This window comes from Mixophyes fleayi, chromosome 11 (assembly GCF_038048845.1).
Source record: "Mixophyes fleayi isolate aMixFle1 chromosome 11, aMixFle1.hap1, whole genome shotgun sequence".
NCBI lineage: Eukaryota > Metazoa > Chordata > Amphibia > Anura > Limnodynastidae > Mixophyes > Mixophyes fleayi.
The window spans coordinates 20,953,445-20,974,487 of NC_134412.1; the positions used below are offsets into that span (position 1 = coordinate 20,953,445).

Consider the following 21,043-nt stretch of genomic DNA (forward strand, 5'->3'; position numbering starts at 1 on the left):
AGCGCTTTCACCTTTGTGCTAAGCCCTGCAAGAGAGAGAGAGAGGAGCAGGACCGGCTGTATGCCTCCCAGCTATACAATCTGACAAAATACACACACACTTATCCACTAGACACCCGCACAGTCCATAAACTTTTTACAGTCTCAGTCCCAGGGTTAGATGAACATCGCTATCCCCTAGGTTTCCCACTCCATGTCCGCTCCCAAACTCGGCTCTCTACACACAACCAAGGCCCTTCCCAACGCCTTCCCCGTCAGTACGCTCCCCCGAGAACTGCGGCCTGCCGTTACCAAATAATATCACATGTTTAATAAAGCTACAGGTATAGTTTTGGGTCAGCAATTCACTTAGGGTTTGAAAAGCCTAAATTAGACCCAAATATTTTTGATAAGTGCTTACCTCAACTTAAATACATATAAACACAGCGAAAGCCTATATACTCCAGGGGCCTAATTCATTAAGGAACTTAGGCAAGAATTTGAGTAAGTTTTCTTACTTTAGTTCTCTGGACAAAACCATGTTGCAATGCAAGGGGTGTAAAATGAGTTTATTATTTTGCACATAAGTTAAAAACTGTCTTTTTTCCCACGTAGCACACACATATCAGCTTTACATTTCAGTGTACAAATAAGCTATCAAGTATTTGTGCGCTACATAAAAAACAAGATAGTATTTAACTTACGTTGCAAAATAATAAACTAATTTACAGCCCTTGCATTGCAGCATGGTTTTGTCCAGAAAACTAAAGTAAGAAAACGTACTCAAATTCTTGCCTAAGTTCCTTAATGAATCAGGACTTACATGTTTATTATTATTTTATTATTTTTTTATCTGTTTTTTTTTCTTTAGAGGCTGTCGACATTCAGGAACCCAATCCAAGAAAAATATTAAATAATAAAAAAAATAAAATAATATTTGATGCCTTCATATAGGCAGGATACTGTGGTCACAACAAGGTTTAGAGCTATGAACGACGTGTAACGAACTATTTTTTACTTTTTTAACCAGGTATTGTCCAAAAGTCTATAAAATTAGCTCATTTATAATTTAGGTGCACTAGCCTATTATTGAGGGACTTCTTTAAAGAATGCAATTTTTATTGCCTATAGATCTTTTACTAAAGGATGACATTAATGAATTTTAAGTTACTCCTTTATGGCGAAACTGATTCACTGCCTTCATAATGACTCAGCACAGCCTGGTACGTAGTGATACAAAGGTTTATGATCTACATTAAGGCAACAGAAAGTCATTTGTGTTAGCAATATCCGTGATTCAGCATCAACCATCATAAACTTGCTCTACTGGTCAGTCGCACAGGTTTGTAGAGTGCAACAAAGTACTTATTTCTAAATCAATCCATACATTATACAGTTAACTTAGGGTATACATATATAAGCTTTATTTTAACAATACAGTTTTTTTGCAAATAAATACCAAATGCATCTTTAGGCAATTAAAAGAATAGGGGGTATATTTACTAAGCTGTGGGTTTGAAAAAAAAGGAGATGTTGCCTATAGCAACCAATCAGATTCCAGTTATCATTTATTTAGTACATTCTATCAAAGGACAGATAGAATCTAATCGGTTGCTATAGGCAACATCTCCACTTTTTCAAACCAGCAGCTTAGTAAATATACCCCTAGCACTTGCCAGACTAAAGGATATCTGCTCTGTATATCTTATGATTACAAACCTCTGCTTAAACAAACGAGAGTTGAATGTGAAAAATACCAGGACGCTTCTGCAAAATTAAAAAGGGAACATATTCACGAAGCACAGAGGTTACATAGAAAAATCTGCCTGGCTAGAAAACAGTTAAACAGATGGTTAACACATGTGGGAATAAAAAAACAGTTCTTAGATGACTATTTGCCTTTTAACCATCAATTCTCAATGGACAGAATTGTCAGGGAAGTCATTCTTCAATGCCTACAGGACTTTCTCCCCAAACCCATAGCCTTTGTAAGAGGCTGCTTTGCAGAAAAGCACACAGGGCAAAAGTTTAAAAGAGGAATAAGAAAGCACGTTGTAGGGTGAGTCATTCGTCCTCAATTCCTTAATGTACATTAATAGAATACACAAAGTTGTTTTTAAGGCAATGTACCACAAAAGGCAGCGTTACTAAAAGCCAGCTACACACGCACAGATCTGATCAGTCTGTACAGTCGCGTTTCACCCAACTAGTGTGTGGCTAAAATATATCCATTTAAATCCTAAACCTATCATTAAAAATTTCTAATTCTTTCCTGCTAATATTGCATGACCTATGTCCCAATCATATCTGTGCAACATACACACACAACTTTCTTTACTGTACAATCTGAAGAATTATCAGAGACATATGTTGTACAGACAATGCAATATTTTGGTTGGTCAATCTGTTCAATGCAATTAAATTGATCAATATAGTGCAGTGAGTGGATCCTTCCGTCAATCAAAATCTGACTGGATTTGATCCTATACATTGAAAGATAGATTTATCTACAGATCCCCATCTGCTTGTGTGTGAAGTCCAAACCAGAAATTGTGGAGGGGACAAATGCAGCCAATAGGATCTGTGCAATTTTGTCATGTGTGGCTGATTTCTGGCCGATGCAATTATATTGCAATGATCCAGTGTGACCAGATTGGTACATTTTTATGCTGTACAATAAGAGTTAGTCAAAAGGACTATTATACCTTATGTGGGCTTCTCATAACCACAAGGTTTGGCAAAAATCTGGTCAAGCACTTCACTGTCAAGTGAGTGGGGTCAAATGTGGTAATGTTAGAATTTGGATGCTTAGTGCTACACATGAAAGCCACATACATGCAATTTAATTGCACAATTTAATTGTGGCAAAGTGTCTACATGACTCCGTTGCTCCGCAATTGTGTTGAACAACCGGATCACAATGTGTATGGGAAGCTTAAGCAGTGGCGAGATTAAGCGGTAGAGCTTACTGTAGATGCTCTGGGATTTCACGGTAGCTGACATATGGTAACTTGGACCAAATTCTGTATTCTCCTACTATTACAAATTTAAAGAAATATTAGAAATAGAGAAAAATATAGAAAAAAATAAATAAAAACTACTAAAAGTGACATTTAACTCAGCCTTACATTAAAATTATAATACATGCAAATAGCATCTAGTAAAAGCATTTATCTGTCTGCAAATAAACAATAAAACTGTAGTTTGTTTGAAACTTCCGAATTGATTTATATACACTGTAAAATCGCTGGAGCTGAACAATTTTTATGGCCGTTTTATTTTCACAAACCATTACAAAAGTTTTATTGCTACGATTTCTAGATCTATGGTCTAAAGGCCCCAAAAGACTAAAAACAAAGTAAAAAAAACACTCAACTTCTGATATAAAGGCAAGACAGGGGTAGCCAAATCTTCTTGCAGAAATGCATACAGATACAATTGTTTTTAAATCATCAGTCTTTAAATGTAACTCAAATAGGTCAGTCTTATGTAATTTTGTTTTCAAGAGGGCTTAACTGAGCCAGAAGGACTTGTGTAAAACACATTAGTGCAAAGATACAGCATTTAAAGTGCCACTAAACTCCCAAACGGACATGTGGACATATAGACTACGAGTGTAAAATACACTTTTGAGTGTAAACCTGGCATTCCACTGCAGCTCTGTTAAAAAGTAAAGTATTACCTCCCCAACTCTCCACAGCTACCTTCACAATTTTAGGACAGTGTCCTGATGGGATCTGATCAGAAAGCGGAGACTGCAGTCACTTGAGCCACTGTGACATCACTGGACCGGACTCCAATCCGAGTGTTTCTGCTAAGCAGGTCTGCCCACCTGTCAGTTACTCTGTGCTTGCTGTGGTACAGAAGCACCTACCTGCCAACACGGCAACCTGCTGCTGAAGACTGAGAGACGGCATAATTATTAATGTCAGTACTACTCAGCGTTTGACATATAAATGAATGGAAGTAGTGGCTTCTTTTTTATTTAGCTCTTTAAAGGGTATGGGTAGAGACTTGCATATGACCAATTAGCAAGTAAATTAAATTGGTTGGGAAAAAAAAATAATCAATTGTGTGATGCATCACCCAGAGTGTTTTTTGAACAACAGAGAGATGGCAGTTGCCCACTGATCCAGTCTGAAGGGGGCAACTATACCAAATTGTATCCTTTTGGATCCGTATTTTGCCGATTACTTAATAATATTTATTATTTCTAAGCAAAATATGGGTTGCCTGCTTTAATGCAGTAGCCCAGATGACAGCAACATTCATCTCAAAGTGTTGTGAAACTCCCAGAATGCCCTGCAGACTTAACAGGCCATGTTGGAATTTGTTGTTCTGTCAGAGGTATATATCTTGGGGTCCACAGTGTAAAAACACCTGCTTTAGCCAAAACATTGCTGAAGTGAAGCTTCTGGGGTGCAGGAATGTTAAGTATATGTCAACAGGCTGAAACCTAGTAAAAGAGAAATAGAAACTACCTAATGGGGGGAACTTATCTGCCGGTGGTGTGGCGCACTGCGCACATTGTCAGACATTACCATATAAATCTCTCGTCTTTCTGTCAAAATTTCCGCCGCGAAGTGTCGCCGGAACGTCCGTGAGATACTAATTCGCGGCTAATTGAATTCTCCCCAATATATCAGCTTCCTGGAAGCACCAAAATAAACATTTTACATGTAACCTCTAATAAAACCCTTGTACACGTATATGGTTAGGTTGAACACAATTCTACCATACAGTCGTCTAGCCGTGGGACTGAGTACATAACCCTGGATTATTAGTAAAGCTGGTTACTCATCATTGTGTCGGAATCACAGATATGCTGGGGTGACGACATGGCAGGCTGTCTGCGTGTGTTTCCTATCACAATTATACATACATCCATTCAGAAGGGGGGGGGGGGGGCGTGAGGGGCTCGTTCATTCAGTCGGAATACACAGCCAATCAAAAAGGTGACAGCTGGTAACCGGAACCGCAATGCAATTCTCCTTCTGGCATTTCAGCTTCAGGCCTTGTGGCGCAGACAGAGACCACACGAGGACGTGACCCCCACAGTTAAGGGACATCGCTGATCCCTTGCTGAGTGAAGGCAGCATCAGATTTTAAAAGGCAGAAGAAAATAATGCTACAGACTTGCTTCATTTAACACAGCTTATGCTAGGAAAATCCTCAATAAATTAAAAAAAAAAAAAAAAAAATTTGATTTTTTAAAAATATACTGAACAGAGCCCAGGTTCTCTCACACTCTACCTCCCCCTGCATATATTAAAGCAGCCATGTTGTGAGATGCATCACTACAGAGGGGAATACTGCATGGATTCCCTAGCAACAGATATTGGTCCCGCCCACAACATGTCTGCCTCCTGTGTGCACAGGCGACAGCTGCCACAGCATTGCTTAAAATGGCTCTGAAATCACCTTGATAGAAGAAACAGCATAAAATGATTGTATATTGTAATATTTCCCTCCCCAGTCATCTTTCCCATCTCCCCACTGTCTCTCTTTTTTTTTTTTTTTTTTCATTTCCCTCACATCTGTCATCATCTCTCACATCCTCTACTGTTTATCTGATTGAAAACTCAAGCATGCGTGAATGGCATTATGTCATCAGAAGCGCTGGCAGGAGACCGGAGGGGCGTGGCGTCCCTCTGCTCCTGTGCCTAGCATTACAAAATGCAGAATGGAAACCTGTGGCATGCTCCAAAATCAAGACTATGCACAGTGAAATCCAGCACAAATATAATCTTAATTTACAAATTGCATTATCCAGCCCATTGCACCTCCCAGGCACCTTAAAATACATTTCATTATACAGGAAAGTCAACTCCTTAGTTGTTGAATAATTGAAAACAGACCTGCATGAGCTATATAGAAAAAAAAGTTACAAACTTTCATTGAAAAAAAAACAAGACACATTACAATATTATGATATTGTATCTTTTCTTACTTTGTTTCAATTATAGTTTGTAACTCTGTCTATATAGCTGGTGCAGGTCTGTGTTCATTTAATGAACAGCTAAGGGTATAATTATTGACAATGATGCTGCACAGTTTTTGCTAGTTTATTGATAATTGACTGCATCCTCCTTTATATTTTTATTATACAGGAAAGTAAATATTTTTACATGCCTGTTATATAACTACGCAAGTTAATGTGTGTACATTTTGTACAAAATATTGTTGCAATTTGATTGGGAAAAGACTGCAGGACTCAGAGACAGGGAAAGGAATAACAGCGCTGTGAAGGATACCCTAGATAAGCCTGCCGGTTTGTTTTGTCATTGCATGTGTTTATAAAAAAGGTGTCTTGTTAAATGTGAATAAATATATTTTACGATCATTTGTTTCCATGACCACTTTAGGAATAATTCTCTCTGAAGTCTGCAGTGGTCTACCACTCTTGTAGGAAATAATATTTTCATGCAAAATTGTACCCACATTAACTTAATTGGGCATCATTCATTGTAAACCTAGTTACACTATTGCACTCTTTACTTTTTTTTTATGTATTTCTTGGTTATAGATCCTGGCAGGACAAGCAGTGGAGGTGGACACATTATTAGAGCAGTATATATCAAAAAGAATATATTAATACCCCTTTCACACTGCCAAAAAGACCAGGGTTATTCTCGGGTCCGACCCAGATAGATGCCAGTGTGAACAGTGGGACCCTGATTTTTCAACCTGGGTCTCACCGGCACCGATTTAAAAAGTTTAAAATATATATATATATATATATATATATATATATATATATATATATATATATATATATATATATATATATATATATATATATCACAAGAGGAGCCAATCAGAGCTTGCCTTGTGATGTTGCCATGTAGACCCGGGCAGACCCGTGCTCAGTATGAACACGGTCTATCCGGGTATTTGACAGGTGGGAGGCTCTGTCCCCCCGACAATATCCCAGGTTCATATATCTGGGATATTGCCGGGGTGGCAGTATGAAAGTGGTATAAGTGAGATTTAACAGATTGCCCTGCAAGAGATTTTTTTTTTACAATTTATTTTATATACAGACACGCACATATGTAATGTGTTTGTGTGCGTTAATAGAATAACATCCTACCACTTTAAACGTCATGTAAAAGAATACTGGACTGTTCTGGGTACCTATAATTATCATCACCATTTATTTATATAGCGCCACTAATTCCGCAGCACTGTACAGAGAACTCATTCACATCAGTCCCTGCCCCATTGGGGCTTACAGTCTAAATTCCCTAACACACACATACACACACAGAGTGACTAAGGTCAATTGTGTTAGCAGCCAATTAACCTACCAGTATGTTTTTGGAGTGTGGGAGGAAACCGGAGCACCCGGAGGAAACCCACACAAACACGGGGAGAACATACAAACTCCTCACAGATAAGGCCATGGTCGGGAATTGAACTCATGACCCCAGTGCTGTAAGGCAGAAGTGCTAACCACTGAGCCACCGTGCTGGTGAGCATGGCTGTAAGAGTAGACCTCAGTTTGACAGTGCGGCGACTGTTGGTGGGCCATTTGGCACAAGCTTCAGTAATGAAGATTATCCTCAGCAATTGGGTAGCAGCGTATAATTCAGGGTCTTGATATTCATGCATTAATTCAAAATGCAAGACAAAGTAGGCGACAAGGATGCAGAGCGACGGAATACAGAAGTTAACTGGCAGCTTGTGCCACAGGTTTCAACAAAAAGTCCCTACGAGAAGGCCACACAGAGCAGGAGATCTTAGTCGGATGTGTCATCATCTCCTCAATCACCAGATCGGAACCCAACTGAGCACTTATCTACATGGTGCAGTAGTCTGTCACCCCCCTCCCCCCAATTACTGCAGAGTAACTGTCCGTCCCAGCACATAACAATCTGGAACAGCCAATCACAGATCAGAAAGCTTTTCTGCGAAGTCAGAAATCTACGGCAAGATAGACAACCCCCCTACAGATAACAAAAAAGGCCTGTTCAGCCTATAACATAGCTTTGTTTTCAGAACTGAAAAGAAAAAAAACCACACACAAAAAGAAAAAAAAAAACACACAAAAAAAACAAAAACACTCCATACAGCCATGAAGGAACAAGTGAAAATGTGCATTCACAGACCTCAATAGAAAATTTAAGTGTCAGTACTAATATCTTAGGTGCACTGTCTACTGTTGTCTACTTGTCTCTTGGGTTCTATCCAGCCCAGGGTTAGTAATTTATAAAAAAAAAAACAACTATCAGGATTAGTTTTTCATTGGCTTTTTATTATCCACTAGCAATCACCTAGGCTGGGTACACTCTAGATTTTACAAATGACTATGTGTACCCATCTTTAGATGCCATGGATTCCTCGTGTATAGAACTCTCTAACAATTTCCATCTAAAGCATAAGGATAAACCGATGCAAGATTTTCCAATGATGAAACATAAAAAGTAACAGGTCTATCTTAAACATTCCTTTCCCCAAACCTTAGAAAACAAAAGATAAATACTTAAACTATTAATTAGAGCTTTTTGTGGGTAAACCTACCCATTATGCAAAGTCCTTTCAGCATCCAGTGTTTCTAACCTATCTGTCAAAGGCTACCTACACAACAGCATTGCATGTCTGCTTTAAAGGTGTATTTATAATGCAAATTAAACAAATGTAAATGGATGTGAAAAAAACAAAAACACATTGTACCAAATGAGACAATATCTATTTGCATTTAAGTGCTTTTTTATTAATCATTATTCCTATTCTAATTCAGGACGTCAATGGGGTTGAAGACTAACATCCATCTCAATAGGAGTTTATTTTAAATGCCATGAGATTCAGTTAGGTGTTTATGTGTTTGCACCTGGGTATCACTTGAACTTGTCAATTGTTTTGTCCAAGATACATGTTTTTATGTAAACACATGTCAAGCACAAATACAACTGTGGTTCATATATTTTTTTGTTTTGTTTTTGTTACTTGAATTTTAAACATAAAATAAAAAATGCATTGCAAACACCAGCGTGCGTAGCCTTAGTCTATTTACTGTGAGCACTTCCTGAAGCTGGAGAAATATTATTTACAAGGACTGCGACAGCCTCTTCCTACAGCAATCAGGAAGTGCTTGTACATCAGACCAAAAGCCAATCTCTCGCGGGAGGATCTACAACCTGTGTTTCTCATGGTATTAGTCTTAATTAGTGTTTATGTCAAAATCACTCCCCCCCCCTCCTTTTAAATAATGAATGCTGAAAATGAAAGCGGTTTCTAAAGACATTATTTTGAGGAAATTCAGCATTAAGTCTCACACACAGATTTTCAAATGCACCAACATGTATATTCTTACATAAAGCTTTATTTGTGTCTTGTGAGTGTTTTCCTTCAGTGTATTAATTATTAGGAGATCTGGCGTTTAGAACACACACAAGCGGCAGATAACTCAGAAAAGCGCAATAGAGGGTCTTTAACTATAACTAAAAAAAAAAAAGACAACAGTGGAGATTATGTTGTAAACAATGGATGGGATTCTGGCAATATGGAGTTCAAGTCAGGTTTGAGTCAGTATACAGAAGACAATAAAGAGAATGAATAAGCAAGGTAGACTATGCTGAGAAAGTCTACTCCCCGGGGAGCCTTAAAAGTTTAATTTAAATCTGAACAAGAGATAACGGGGTATATTTACTAAACTACAGGTTTGAAAAAGCGGAGATGTTGTCCATAGCAACCAATCAGATTCTAGTTATCATTTATTTAGTGCATTCTACAAAATGACAGATAGATTCTGATTGGTTGCTATAGGCAACATCGCCACATTTCCAAACCCGCATTTTAGCAAACACACCCTAAAATGATCATCTAAACCCTCTAATAACTGAATTGGATATGCGTATCCAGGATAAACATTCATACAACCCAGAAAAAAAAAAAGGCGAAATAACCAGTTAAAAGAGAGGCTCTCTCTTTTTGGTCTATTACCATCTGCATTATTAGACATGCAGAGGATTATGGGTAGTGTGATGTATATAAACCACAGAATAAGAATGCCCATTATAGACAGTATAAAGGTCATACAAATAACCATTTTCAAGAGATTTTACTGTACAGTGCAATTATTAAAATCGTCATTATGGACATAAATGACAATTCTACCTGTCATGGTAACAGTGAACTGCAGACATACAATATGATCCCGGCTGTAATTAGCAAAGATTTATCTGTAAACCGGTCAGTGGGCAGCACATCATTTCCAGTGAAATTGGATATTGGGGGCCACAGATCAAGAGGGAGAGGGACACCTGTTATATATCCTTGCCAGAAACCCTTGCAAATCCTTTTGCTACCGGATCCACTAGCAAAGCAACAAGGCGTTCGGTCACGATGCCAGGTTCCCAAGCCAGTGTACTGCAGGGAAGCCAAGGTGGCACCCAAGTTACACACCTGTTCCTCTCCCCCTTGTGGGCTGACCTGTCGTTTAAAGGGAACATCACGTCTCTATACTGCAAGAGCCTTGCTGATAAAGTGTCAGTACCCTTCAACGTAACGCTTTCCTTGCCAAAAATGGCACTGCCAGGACGTCAGAGGGTGAATCGGGTGTACATTTGTGCCACTCTGTAAGCGTAGTTTGTATGTGTGTAACACTATGTGAACTCCCCGTGTATACACAACTATTGTAGACCGTTATGCGATATTTTCTCTCCAGTGTCTGTATCAAGAATATGCAAAAAAAAAAAAAAACAGAGTAGATCATTGCTGCTGGTCGGAGATAATGTCATATAAAAAGGTATGATCCTCTAACTAATAAGGATCGATACCATACACATAGGCAAACCGAGGGGTGCTTCCTAGTGCCTGGAAACCCCCCTCCAAGCCTGGGGCACTGTATAATTGAGGTGGCTGGACCCTGCCCCTGCCCCTTCACACGACTCTGCTTGAAAAGGGAGAGCTAACAGTAGTGCACGCAGCATTGCCCATGTATATTATGGGGATAGGAAGAGTTGGAGAGCAGCCAAGCACTGTCTAATATTATAGCCACGCCCCATGCATGTTGGTCACGCCCACTGGTGGCATGGTGTGGAAACCCCCCTCTACAAATCCTGCATTGGTCCCCGATACAATAAGATCAATGAGAACCTATGGCCAATGTAAAGATTGCTGCTAAAATGTAGGAAGGGGGGGAGGTGCCAGGGGTAGCAACAGGAAATACAAGGGGTATTTTTCAATTCATGTAGACTTTGGGCATGATGTTCCAAGTTACAAGGCAAACCCTTATCCAAAAAAATAAAAATACTGTACCTGTACGTTTCAGGTACTTACATATTCCATACTTATATGTATATGTATATGTTTGGCGTTTTATATATAAATGAAAATAATTACAATAATAATACTATTATGTATTTCATGTACCCTATGTAGCTCTTGCACAGATGAATACACTAATTAGCGCAACCTTTCTTATTAGCCAAACAATTAGTGGCCTAATAACACGGGCACTTATCCATTTAGCGCCAACAACTGTAGAAGAAGAAATCCTGTACATTAACTTCACAGTAATTAGGACTTATGGCTACCGGTTAATTGTATACATAGAGGACCCGATGCTACAATCCCTTGGACTACCTCTGTAGAAAATAAATATTAAGACACAGGTTCCAGCAGATGACAACAGACTGATCAGGTGTAACCAGTGTTTCGGCATATAGCTCAGGATACTGTAACAACACCATAACAAAAACACCATAACAAAAACATTAACAACATACCGAACACACACACACACAAAAGAAAATCTAATGCTAAATTTAATTCTACAAAATACAAATAAGTCAATGCTGTAATAAATATTCAAGGGCTGCAATAAACAAAAGTATTGGAACAAATAAGGCCCCTTAGGTGCAACTGGTGGTTAATTTTTGGCTAGTGAGTTTTTTTACTGTGGTATATTACATACGTAGCTTGTGTCTGCCAAGTAGCGGATTGTCACAGATAAGCATCCAAGCTGCTCCGTCCCCCTATTTAAAAACCTCTGTTTAGAGCAACAGGTTGTATATTTTATGTTAAAAAAAAATAATAATAATGAACACTGCCAGAGAAGCCTCCTGGTTGCTAGCTTTTCATCAACCACAAAACTCTACAAAAGCATCTTCCTTTCCATCTACACTAAAGCACGTAACCGCACACAGCCAAAAAAATGTGTCATTCTCATCTCTGTAACCCGCTCCGGTGGCCCTACCCAAAAAAAAACCCTAACCTTGTCACATGTATGGGGCCACCAAACATATATCCCTTGTCGTAAGCACTACGATGTGCAGATAAGTCACTTGCATGCATCAAGAGTGAAATTAACTAATGGAAATGTTAAATGAGTGAAGTAAGAGCAAGATGGCAATTTGGGATCAGACAATATATGAATATATGTATTATATGGTATATGCAAAATGTCCAAGGGCATGGAATCACTTTTTCTGCTTATATTATATGCAGACATTGTGAAACTAAAATTATATATATATATATATATATATATATATATATATATATATATTTATTTATATATATTACACACATACACACACACCCCAGAGTACGTGTAAGGTCACGGAATGTGTAGGCGATTGCCAAGTGACACAGACACACACAACAATGTTGGTTCTTACGTATAACAAGACATTGCGTTGGCTTCATAAACCAAAATTTAATTCCCATTGAAATCTAAGTGCCAATGAGAATATAAAAGGCTTTCAGGGACCAGTGTTACATTACTTTTCATATGAGCTTTGTGGCATCAGATTAAGTGGTAATTTTTACTTATTTTTTTAAAATGGAAAAAGACAGATCATTATCAGTTTCTGCGTTACCCACAAACCAAATGTGTAGTAACAGTGAAAACTGTGCATTGCAACACTAAGCCAGTGCAGATATAGCAATTAATGAGGTGTGATTTTTATTGAATTATCCACTGCGAGACTAGACCCTGCATTTTAGAGCCATAAAAGATTTGTTTCCCCACCATCAACGTACTAGTACAGTCATTTAAGGTCACTCACATAACCACTTCACTAAATAACTGTGCAAAATAATAAAAAAAAATGTGCATATTCAGGAGCCCAACAACGCACATGTACTTGATTGGTTCTGATTTAGATTAGGCCTGGGTTTGCAAGAAGGAGTCTGCAACAACATAACGAGGAAGAGGAGGATTTCTTTAATCAGCTGGAAGCCCTAATATGTCCTATTCAGTGGATAGAATTTAAAAAAAATTAAAACAAACAACAAAATGCAACAGAAACCCACAATATGGCAGAGTCCCATTGTCACAACCCAGAGATGCTAATTGTTTTCACTGCAATGCCTTCCATCTTTTTTTTCTTCCCCCCCTCCTGCAGATAAGCATCCAGCTTAGAAATGGACAGAGAAGAGGAGATAGCTTTCTCTTTCACATCCTAATTCCACAATCTGATAGGAAAAATCAAAAAGGGCATTAGGGTTTACCATGCAATTAATACTTAGTTATGGAGGGGAGGGGAGTGTGGCCATTTAAACCACACCCCCCTCAACACCTGGCCTTTGCATTCAATATGCAAAAATAAACAAACCCTGGATTGTGCAAAATGCATGACTGACCAAAACCACTGACAGACCCTCAAGGAGAATCAATACACCCCCCCCCTACCCCACAGCTAATCAATCAAACAGACATCATCATTTAAAAAGACGCAACATTACAGGAAGACAATAGGGCTAATTAGGACCACACTGCCACTAGAAGCAATAGCACCTAAGACTATTCTACTTTTATTTTATTTCAATAAATACAAACCCCCCCCCCCTATTATTTTTTTTGTATCCATTCTCCCATCCCCCTTCTCTCTCTTCCCCAGCAGCAGAAAGAATGAAGCAAAATGGAAGGAAATCCCTTTGCTTGCAACGTGCTCCCTGCTGCAGACTGCAGGCCTGTAGCAGACAGGGCTGGATTCAAGCTTTTTTTTTTTTTCTCTTCTTCCCTCCCTCCCATCTCTTTTGCAACCATCAAGGAATTTGATGCGGGAGGGCGCCTGTTGTTTGTACTTGCAATGTCTGGGTGCAATTAGGATGCACCCCTGCAAGAACTAAAGAAGTAACGGGGGTGCTGGGGGGTTCAAATAAAAATCGGGGTAGGGCAGCAATAAATACACTAGCCGTGGTGGCAGCTCTCCATCCACCCCCACTCCCCTTCTTCTTCTTCTTCTTTTCCTCTGTCCCTCTTTGGCAGACCCTGGGCCAAAAAAAAAATCTGTGCAGTTTGCAACCCAATGCAATGTATGCAATACCCTGCAACACATACAAAGCTGACCCGGCATGACCACAATGAGCAGGCAACACACAAACACATATTATATATATACTAATCCCATGCATGCTATGGTGCACTAGGCAGCCTATGCAGACGTCTCGCCTAGGATTCTCTATTATTTATTTATTTTTCCTACCTTGCTTTTGCCGTCCTTTCGTAACTCCATCCTGTTCCAGCCCCCAATGGATCTCCAAAGCCAGCGGTTGGATAATTTCTATCCATTAATTTATTTGTTGGACTTTAGGTGTCGTTTCTTTTACTATTATTATTATTTCTGGCTCTCCTTGATACAGATAATTGCCTCTGCTTCCTTTCTCTCTCTCTCTCTCTCTCTCCTTCTCCTCTCTGATCAGCCAGCAAAAAAAAAAAAAATAACAAAAAAAATCAAATGAAGATCTTGTTTTGGGGTCCCCCTCTTGCAGACCCCGCAGGAGAACTCCTCAGCTCCCTGCAAGGCTCCTGGATCAGACCTTCTCTATGTGGATTGCAAATGTATTTTGTTTTTTTTCTCATGGTGTAGCCATTTTTGCAGTCTCTCTATGTGTCTATTTCAGCTTCCCAGCATACATTTCAGTGAACTGTACAAAGGGGGAGGGGAGGGAGAGAGAGAGAGAGAGGCAGACAGGCTGAGACTCCCCTCCTGCCACCACGCAGAGCCAGGGGGAAGGAGGAGGAGGAGGAAGGGGGTTGAAACAGGCTAAAATTACACTACATCTGAACCACCACATACATTCTCACCACTGGGAACAGAGACACTAAAAACTATATCCACACAGAGGTGCCATCCTTCCTTACACTACCTACACATCAACAGTAATATGAACATTAGGCATAGTAAATGCAAAAGAGAAATAATGTAGCAAACACATCCATGTGGACATTGCTAAACACTGCAAGTCATGAATGCAATTTTGTATCTTCTGGGCTGTTTATTGAAATATTTATTATTATTATTATTATTATTATTATTTATTATGTGTTAGTTACATAATCTTTGTTATAGTTTTTTTGTTATTATTTTAGCTTTGCATTTTTATTTATTTATTTTTCATGGATGCAAAATACAAAAGGATCGTTCTGATAAGCTGGAACAAAACGACAGGTCGACCGTAGATTCTTGTCTTGGCAACCCCACATATAGGGTAAATTATTAGCGATACCATTGTTGGTGTTTTATAGGTTAAAAGTCAAAAGCATTACAGAATCAAAAGGCAGTAACATGAGTGATTATTGGTGGTTACATGGTGAAACAGAGCCAATGGAAGAGGATTATTGGATTAAATATTGTATATTCACATTTCAAATGGGGTGGCAATCTTTTCAGCTGACTGTTTTGGTGTCTCGTGAGTAATATATACAGGCGTTTATATATCACTAAGTATTGGATATATTTATGTTTATATGGTATATTTTGAAACATTTACATCTCTAAGGTCTAGTCTGAGGAATAGTCTTAGCCTATAACATTCATCATCGTCATCACCATTTATTTATATAGCGCCACTGATACCGCAGCGCTGTACAGAGAACTCACTCACATCAGTCCCTGCCCCATTGGAGCTTACAGTCTAATTTCCCTAACACACACACACACACACACACAGACAGGTAGAGACTAGGGTCAATTTTGATACCAGCCAATTAACCTACTAGTAAGTTTTTGGAGTGTGGGAGGAAACCGGAGCACCCGGAGGAAACCCACGCAAACACGGTGAGAACATACAAACTCCTCACAGATAAGGCCATGTTCGGGAATTGAACTCATGACCCCAGCGCTGTGAGGCAGAAGTGCTAACCACTAAGCCACCGTGCTGCCTTAAAAGCGTTTTCAGTCCAGGAAAACACCACTTAAGCAGGGGAGGGGCTAGTCTTTCTGTTGATTGAGGTCACACCTCTGCTTATCCAAAAGCGCTTAATGGTTTGCAGTGTTTTGTTTGCTATAAGAGAGTGATACTACAATAACTATCCAAATTTGCACACTGTTGCATCCTTACATACATTTAGCGGCCCTCAAACCTTGAAATCTGTCTTCATTTACCCCTTGCACAAATAATCTTCCTTCCTCTCTACTCGCCGTTATGACAATTTTCCACAGAATCCTTAGTGCACTTCCAGGATTACAAAGAAACAGGTTCGTTGGCTGATCCAGTCAGGGCCGGTGATACTTTTAGGCTAATGGTGAAATAATGGGGCATATTTAATTGTCGCGGGTTTCCGTAGCGTTAAAACTACTACCGTTAGCTGGATTTCAGCTTGCGGCTCAGGGAGCTGCGAGCTGAAATCCAGCGAGAAAATTACCATAATAACGTTTTAGCGCGAGATTTTCGCCGTTTCCGCCGACAATTGAATATGCCCCAATGTTTTTAATGCCCCCAAGGATCCCCCACACAGAACGCCACCCAGGGGTGGGGCCTTGGGTCAGTAACATTAATCAGCAGTGAACAACCTTCGTTTTTGTAGACAGATCCACAGATCCATGGACAGATACGTTAGCAGTACAAAACAAGCACTTGTACCCTGGGTCTCATTATGAACATCTCCTTTAGTAAACGTACTCACAGGAAGTCTAACATCTGCCCATTGGGCATTACCCTGCGCTATTTTTACCGAGAGAGGAATGTTGCTTAAGCACTTGTCAAAATCGTGACAAACAAATCACTGTGACAAAACACTTTCTATACTCCCAGTGCTGTTAGCGAATGCCAAGTGGACTGTGGATCAAATTTATCGGGATGACGTTCCAGTCAGCGTTTCTTAACACCGCCATAAGTACTAGTACATCTTTTGTCATAGCGATCTGTTGACCATTCTTCTGTCAGGCACTGGAAGGCTGTTACTTCACGATAAGTACAGCGTAACTCACTACAGCGTGATCCAGGGCCGTCTTTCCCCCTGGGCACTCTGGGCAGTTGCCCGGGGGCCCCACGAGCATAAGGGCCCCCATAGGCAGGGCCCAATAGAAAAAAAATCTCTTCACCCATGTATCAAGGCACAACTATACAGCCTGTTTTTTTCATGTTTAAACACTTATTTTTGTTGCAGGTACCAATAAATATAAACTTAATTTTATTGGTAATTTACATTTTTATTCCTGTGAGTGGTTGTGGAGGTAGGGGCCCAAGTGCACTGCTTTGCCCGGGGGCCCATGATATTGTTAAGATGGGCCTGGCGTGATCCAGTGAGTGTGTACCCTTAGATCAGTGTCTCTCAACTCCAGTCCTCAGGACCCCCTAGCAGGACATGTTTTCCATATCTCCTTGCTGGAGCACAGATGTATTCATTACTGACTGACACAGTGTAGCAGGAGGTATACTTATTTCACTGGTCACCTGGCAATCCTGCACAGTTATTGGTTCCTGACGACTGGAGTTAAGAAACACTGCCGTAGATTATAAACTACAGCTACCACCAATAATAAATATACATAGTACAGAAACAGAGTAAATATATAAATATATATATATATATATATATATATATTCATTATACATTCTTAGATAGATATTTATTGTAGTGTAGCAGACAGGTAAGCCACAATAATGATATATTAACCCTAGAGAGTAGAATCTGAGAACTGGGCTACAAAGCCATTGGGAGCTCCCAACTCCCTATTGTGTCTAGGTGCGAAAAAAAGACGCTATTTATGTGGACGTCTGATCTCGTCTGTGAGATAATGGAACGAAAATACATCATTATCAATGTCTGTATATGGATTGCTCCCCCCCACACACGTGGAGTAAACATTTATTGCATTGTGATGTATTCATTAAATACTTTGATTAAATGTAGCGATGCAATTACAGCACTTCCAGCTTTTTAGGCAGACACATGACCTGTTTGACTCTATTGAGTAGATATTTCATTTTTTTTTTTTAATTCTAAATAGAGATTTATAGAATTTGTATGGAAAGCAATCATTTCACGAGCCCAGAGAGGTAAATGTCAATATAGCTGTATGTGAGTGTATGTATATAGGAGTTTAATGGAACATGTATATTGATTTCTGGCGTACAAATGTACAATTTAAAGAAACATGTATTATTTCATTTCGGTGAACAGTGAATGAGAGAGCTGACATTACCAGGGGCGATAGTCTGGGCAGCAGAAAAGCGCAGTAACAACATAGATAGAAAACTGCTTCTAATCTCACATTCTGTACAAAATATCACTGATGTTATTATCTGAAAGAAATTTACAAATGTATATGTGAACATTGTAATATTTTGAGACAGGTTGGCGTGGACTGTCCTGCTCCCAGGAGAGGCCAGCTCTGGGGGACTGGGAGGTCTTACCCTGAGAATTGGACAACGCTCTCATTTTGTCTCTGATGTCAAACGTCAGCTGCCAATCCCAGCTCCAGCTTGTGAAAAGTAGGGCGGCTGAAACAAAGTACCAGGAACTTTCCACCCTCTCTCCTGTGGGCTCTGCAACCCCCCAAAAAAGGAGTCTTAGCTCTTCCTATGTTCCGTTGTGGAGCTGAAGGCATCTGGACCCTGTGTGCTGGCTCCACAGGTGAGTGTCACATAAGAAAATAGAGCTGCCTACATGTGTTTTATATTATATTATTATTTATATTTTTTAACAGTAAATTATGTGTATACATTAAATTGGTGCCACTACTATGTGATATAATATGAACCAGGAGAACTACTGTGTGGTATAATATGAACTGGGGACACTACTGTGTGGTATAATATATACTGGGGACACTACTGTGTGGCATAATATGAACCAGGAGAACTACTGTGGGGTATAATATGAACTGGGGACACTACTGTGTGGTATAATATATACTGGGGGCACTACTGTGTGGCATAATATGAACCAGGAGAACTACTGTGTGGTATAATATGAACCAGGAGAACTACTGTGTGGTATAATATGAACTGGGGACACTACTGTGTGGTATAATATATACTGGGGGCACTACTGTGTGGCATAATATGAACCAGGAGAACTACTGTGTGGTATAATATGAACTGGGGACACTACTGTGTGGTATAATATGAACCGGGGACTCTACTGTGTGGCATAATATGAACTGGGGGCACTACTGTGTGGTATAATATGAACTGTGGGCACTACTGTGTGGTATAATATGAACTGAGGACACTACTGTGTGGCATAATATGAACTGGGGTCACTACTGTGTGGTATAATATGAACTGAGGACACTACTGTGTGGCATAATATGAACTGGGGACGCTACTGTGTGGCATAATATGAACTGGACGCTCTACTGTGTGACATAATATGAACTGTGGGCACTACTGTGTGGTATAATATATAATATATATGTGTTTTATATTATATTATTGTTTATATTTTTTAACAGTAAATTATGTGTATACATTAAATTGGTGGCACTACTATGTGATATAATATGAACCAGGAGAACTACTGTGTGGTATAATATGAACCAGGAGAACTACTGTGTGGTATAATATGAACTTGGGGCTCTACTGTGTGGTATAATATGAACTGGGGACGCTCTACTGTGTGACATAATATGAACTGTGGGCACTACTGTGTGGTATAATATGAACTTGAGACTCTACTGTGTGGTATAATATGAACTGGGGACGCTACTGTGTGGTATAATATGAACTGGGTTCACTACTGTGTGGTATAATATGAACTGGGGACACTACTGTGTGGTATAATATGAACTGGGGAAACTACTGTGTGGCATAATATGAACTGGGGACGCTAATGTGTGGCATAATATGAACTGGGGACGCTACTGTGTGGCATAATATGAACTGTGGGCTCTACTGTGTGGTATAATATATACTGGGGACACTACTGTGTGGCATAATATGAACTGGACGCTCTACTGTGTGGTATATTATATACTGGGGACACTACTGTGTGGTATATTATATACTGGGGACACTACTGTGTGGCATAATATGAACTGGACGCTCTACTGTGTGGTATAATATGAACTGGGGACACTACTGTGTGGTATAATATGAACTGGGGACTCTACTGTATGGTATAATATGAACTGGACGCTCTACTGTGTGGTATAATATGAACTTGGGGCTCTACTGTGTGGTATAATATGAACTTGGGACACTACTGTGTGGCATAATATGAACTGGGGACACTACTGTGTGGTATAATATGAACTTGGGACACTACTGTGTGGCATAATATGAACTGGGGACGCTACTGTGTGGTATAATATGAACTTGGGACACTACTGTGTGGTATAATATGAACTGGGGACACTACTGTGTGGTATAATATGAACTGGACGCTCTACTGTGTGGTATAATATGAACTGGGGACTCTACTGTGTGGTATAATATGAACTGGGGACTCTACTGTGTGGTATAATATGAACTGGGGACTCTACTGTGTGGTATAATATGAACTGGGGACTCTACTGTGTGGTATAATATGAACTGGACGCTCTACTGTGTGGTATAATATGAACTGGGGACTCTACTGTGTGGTATAATATGAACTGGGGACTCTACTGTGTGGTATAATATGAACTGGGGACACTACTGTGTGGTATAATATGAACTGGGGACTCTACTGTGTGGTATAATATGAACTGGATGCTCTACTGTGTGGCATAATATGAACTTGGGACACTACTGTGTGGTATAATATGAACTGTGGGCACTACTGTGTGGTATAATATATAATATATATGTGTTTTATATTATATTATTGTTTATATTTTTTAACAGTAAATTATGTGTATACATTAAATTGGTGGCACTACTATGTGATATAATATGAACCA

The 21,043-nt window shown here is 39.4% G+C and overlaps 1 protein-coding gene across 1 annotated transcript in view; it reads right to left on the reverse strand.

Moving 5' to 3' along the window:
- PRR12 (proline rich 12) overlaps positions 1-14,897 on the reverse strand; it is a 66,713-nt gene extending 51,816 nt beyond the window's left edge. The window contains exon 1 of the mRNA XM_075191340.1: positions 14,417-14,897. Coding sequence (XP_075047441.1) covers positions 14,417-14,502 — 86 coding nt within the window. The 5' untranslated portion in view covers positions 14,503-14,897. The remainder of the gene's footprint in view (positions 1-14,416) is intronic.
- Between the last annotated feature and the right edge of the window lie 6,146 nt (positions 14,898-21,043).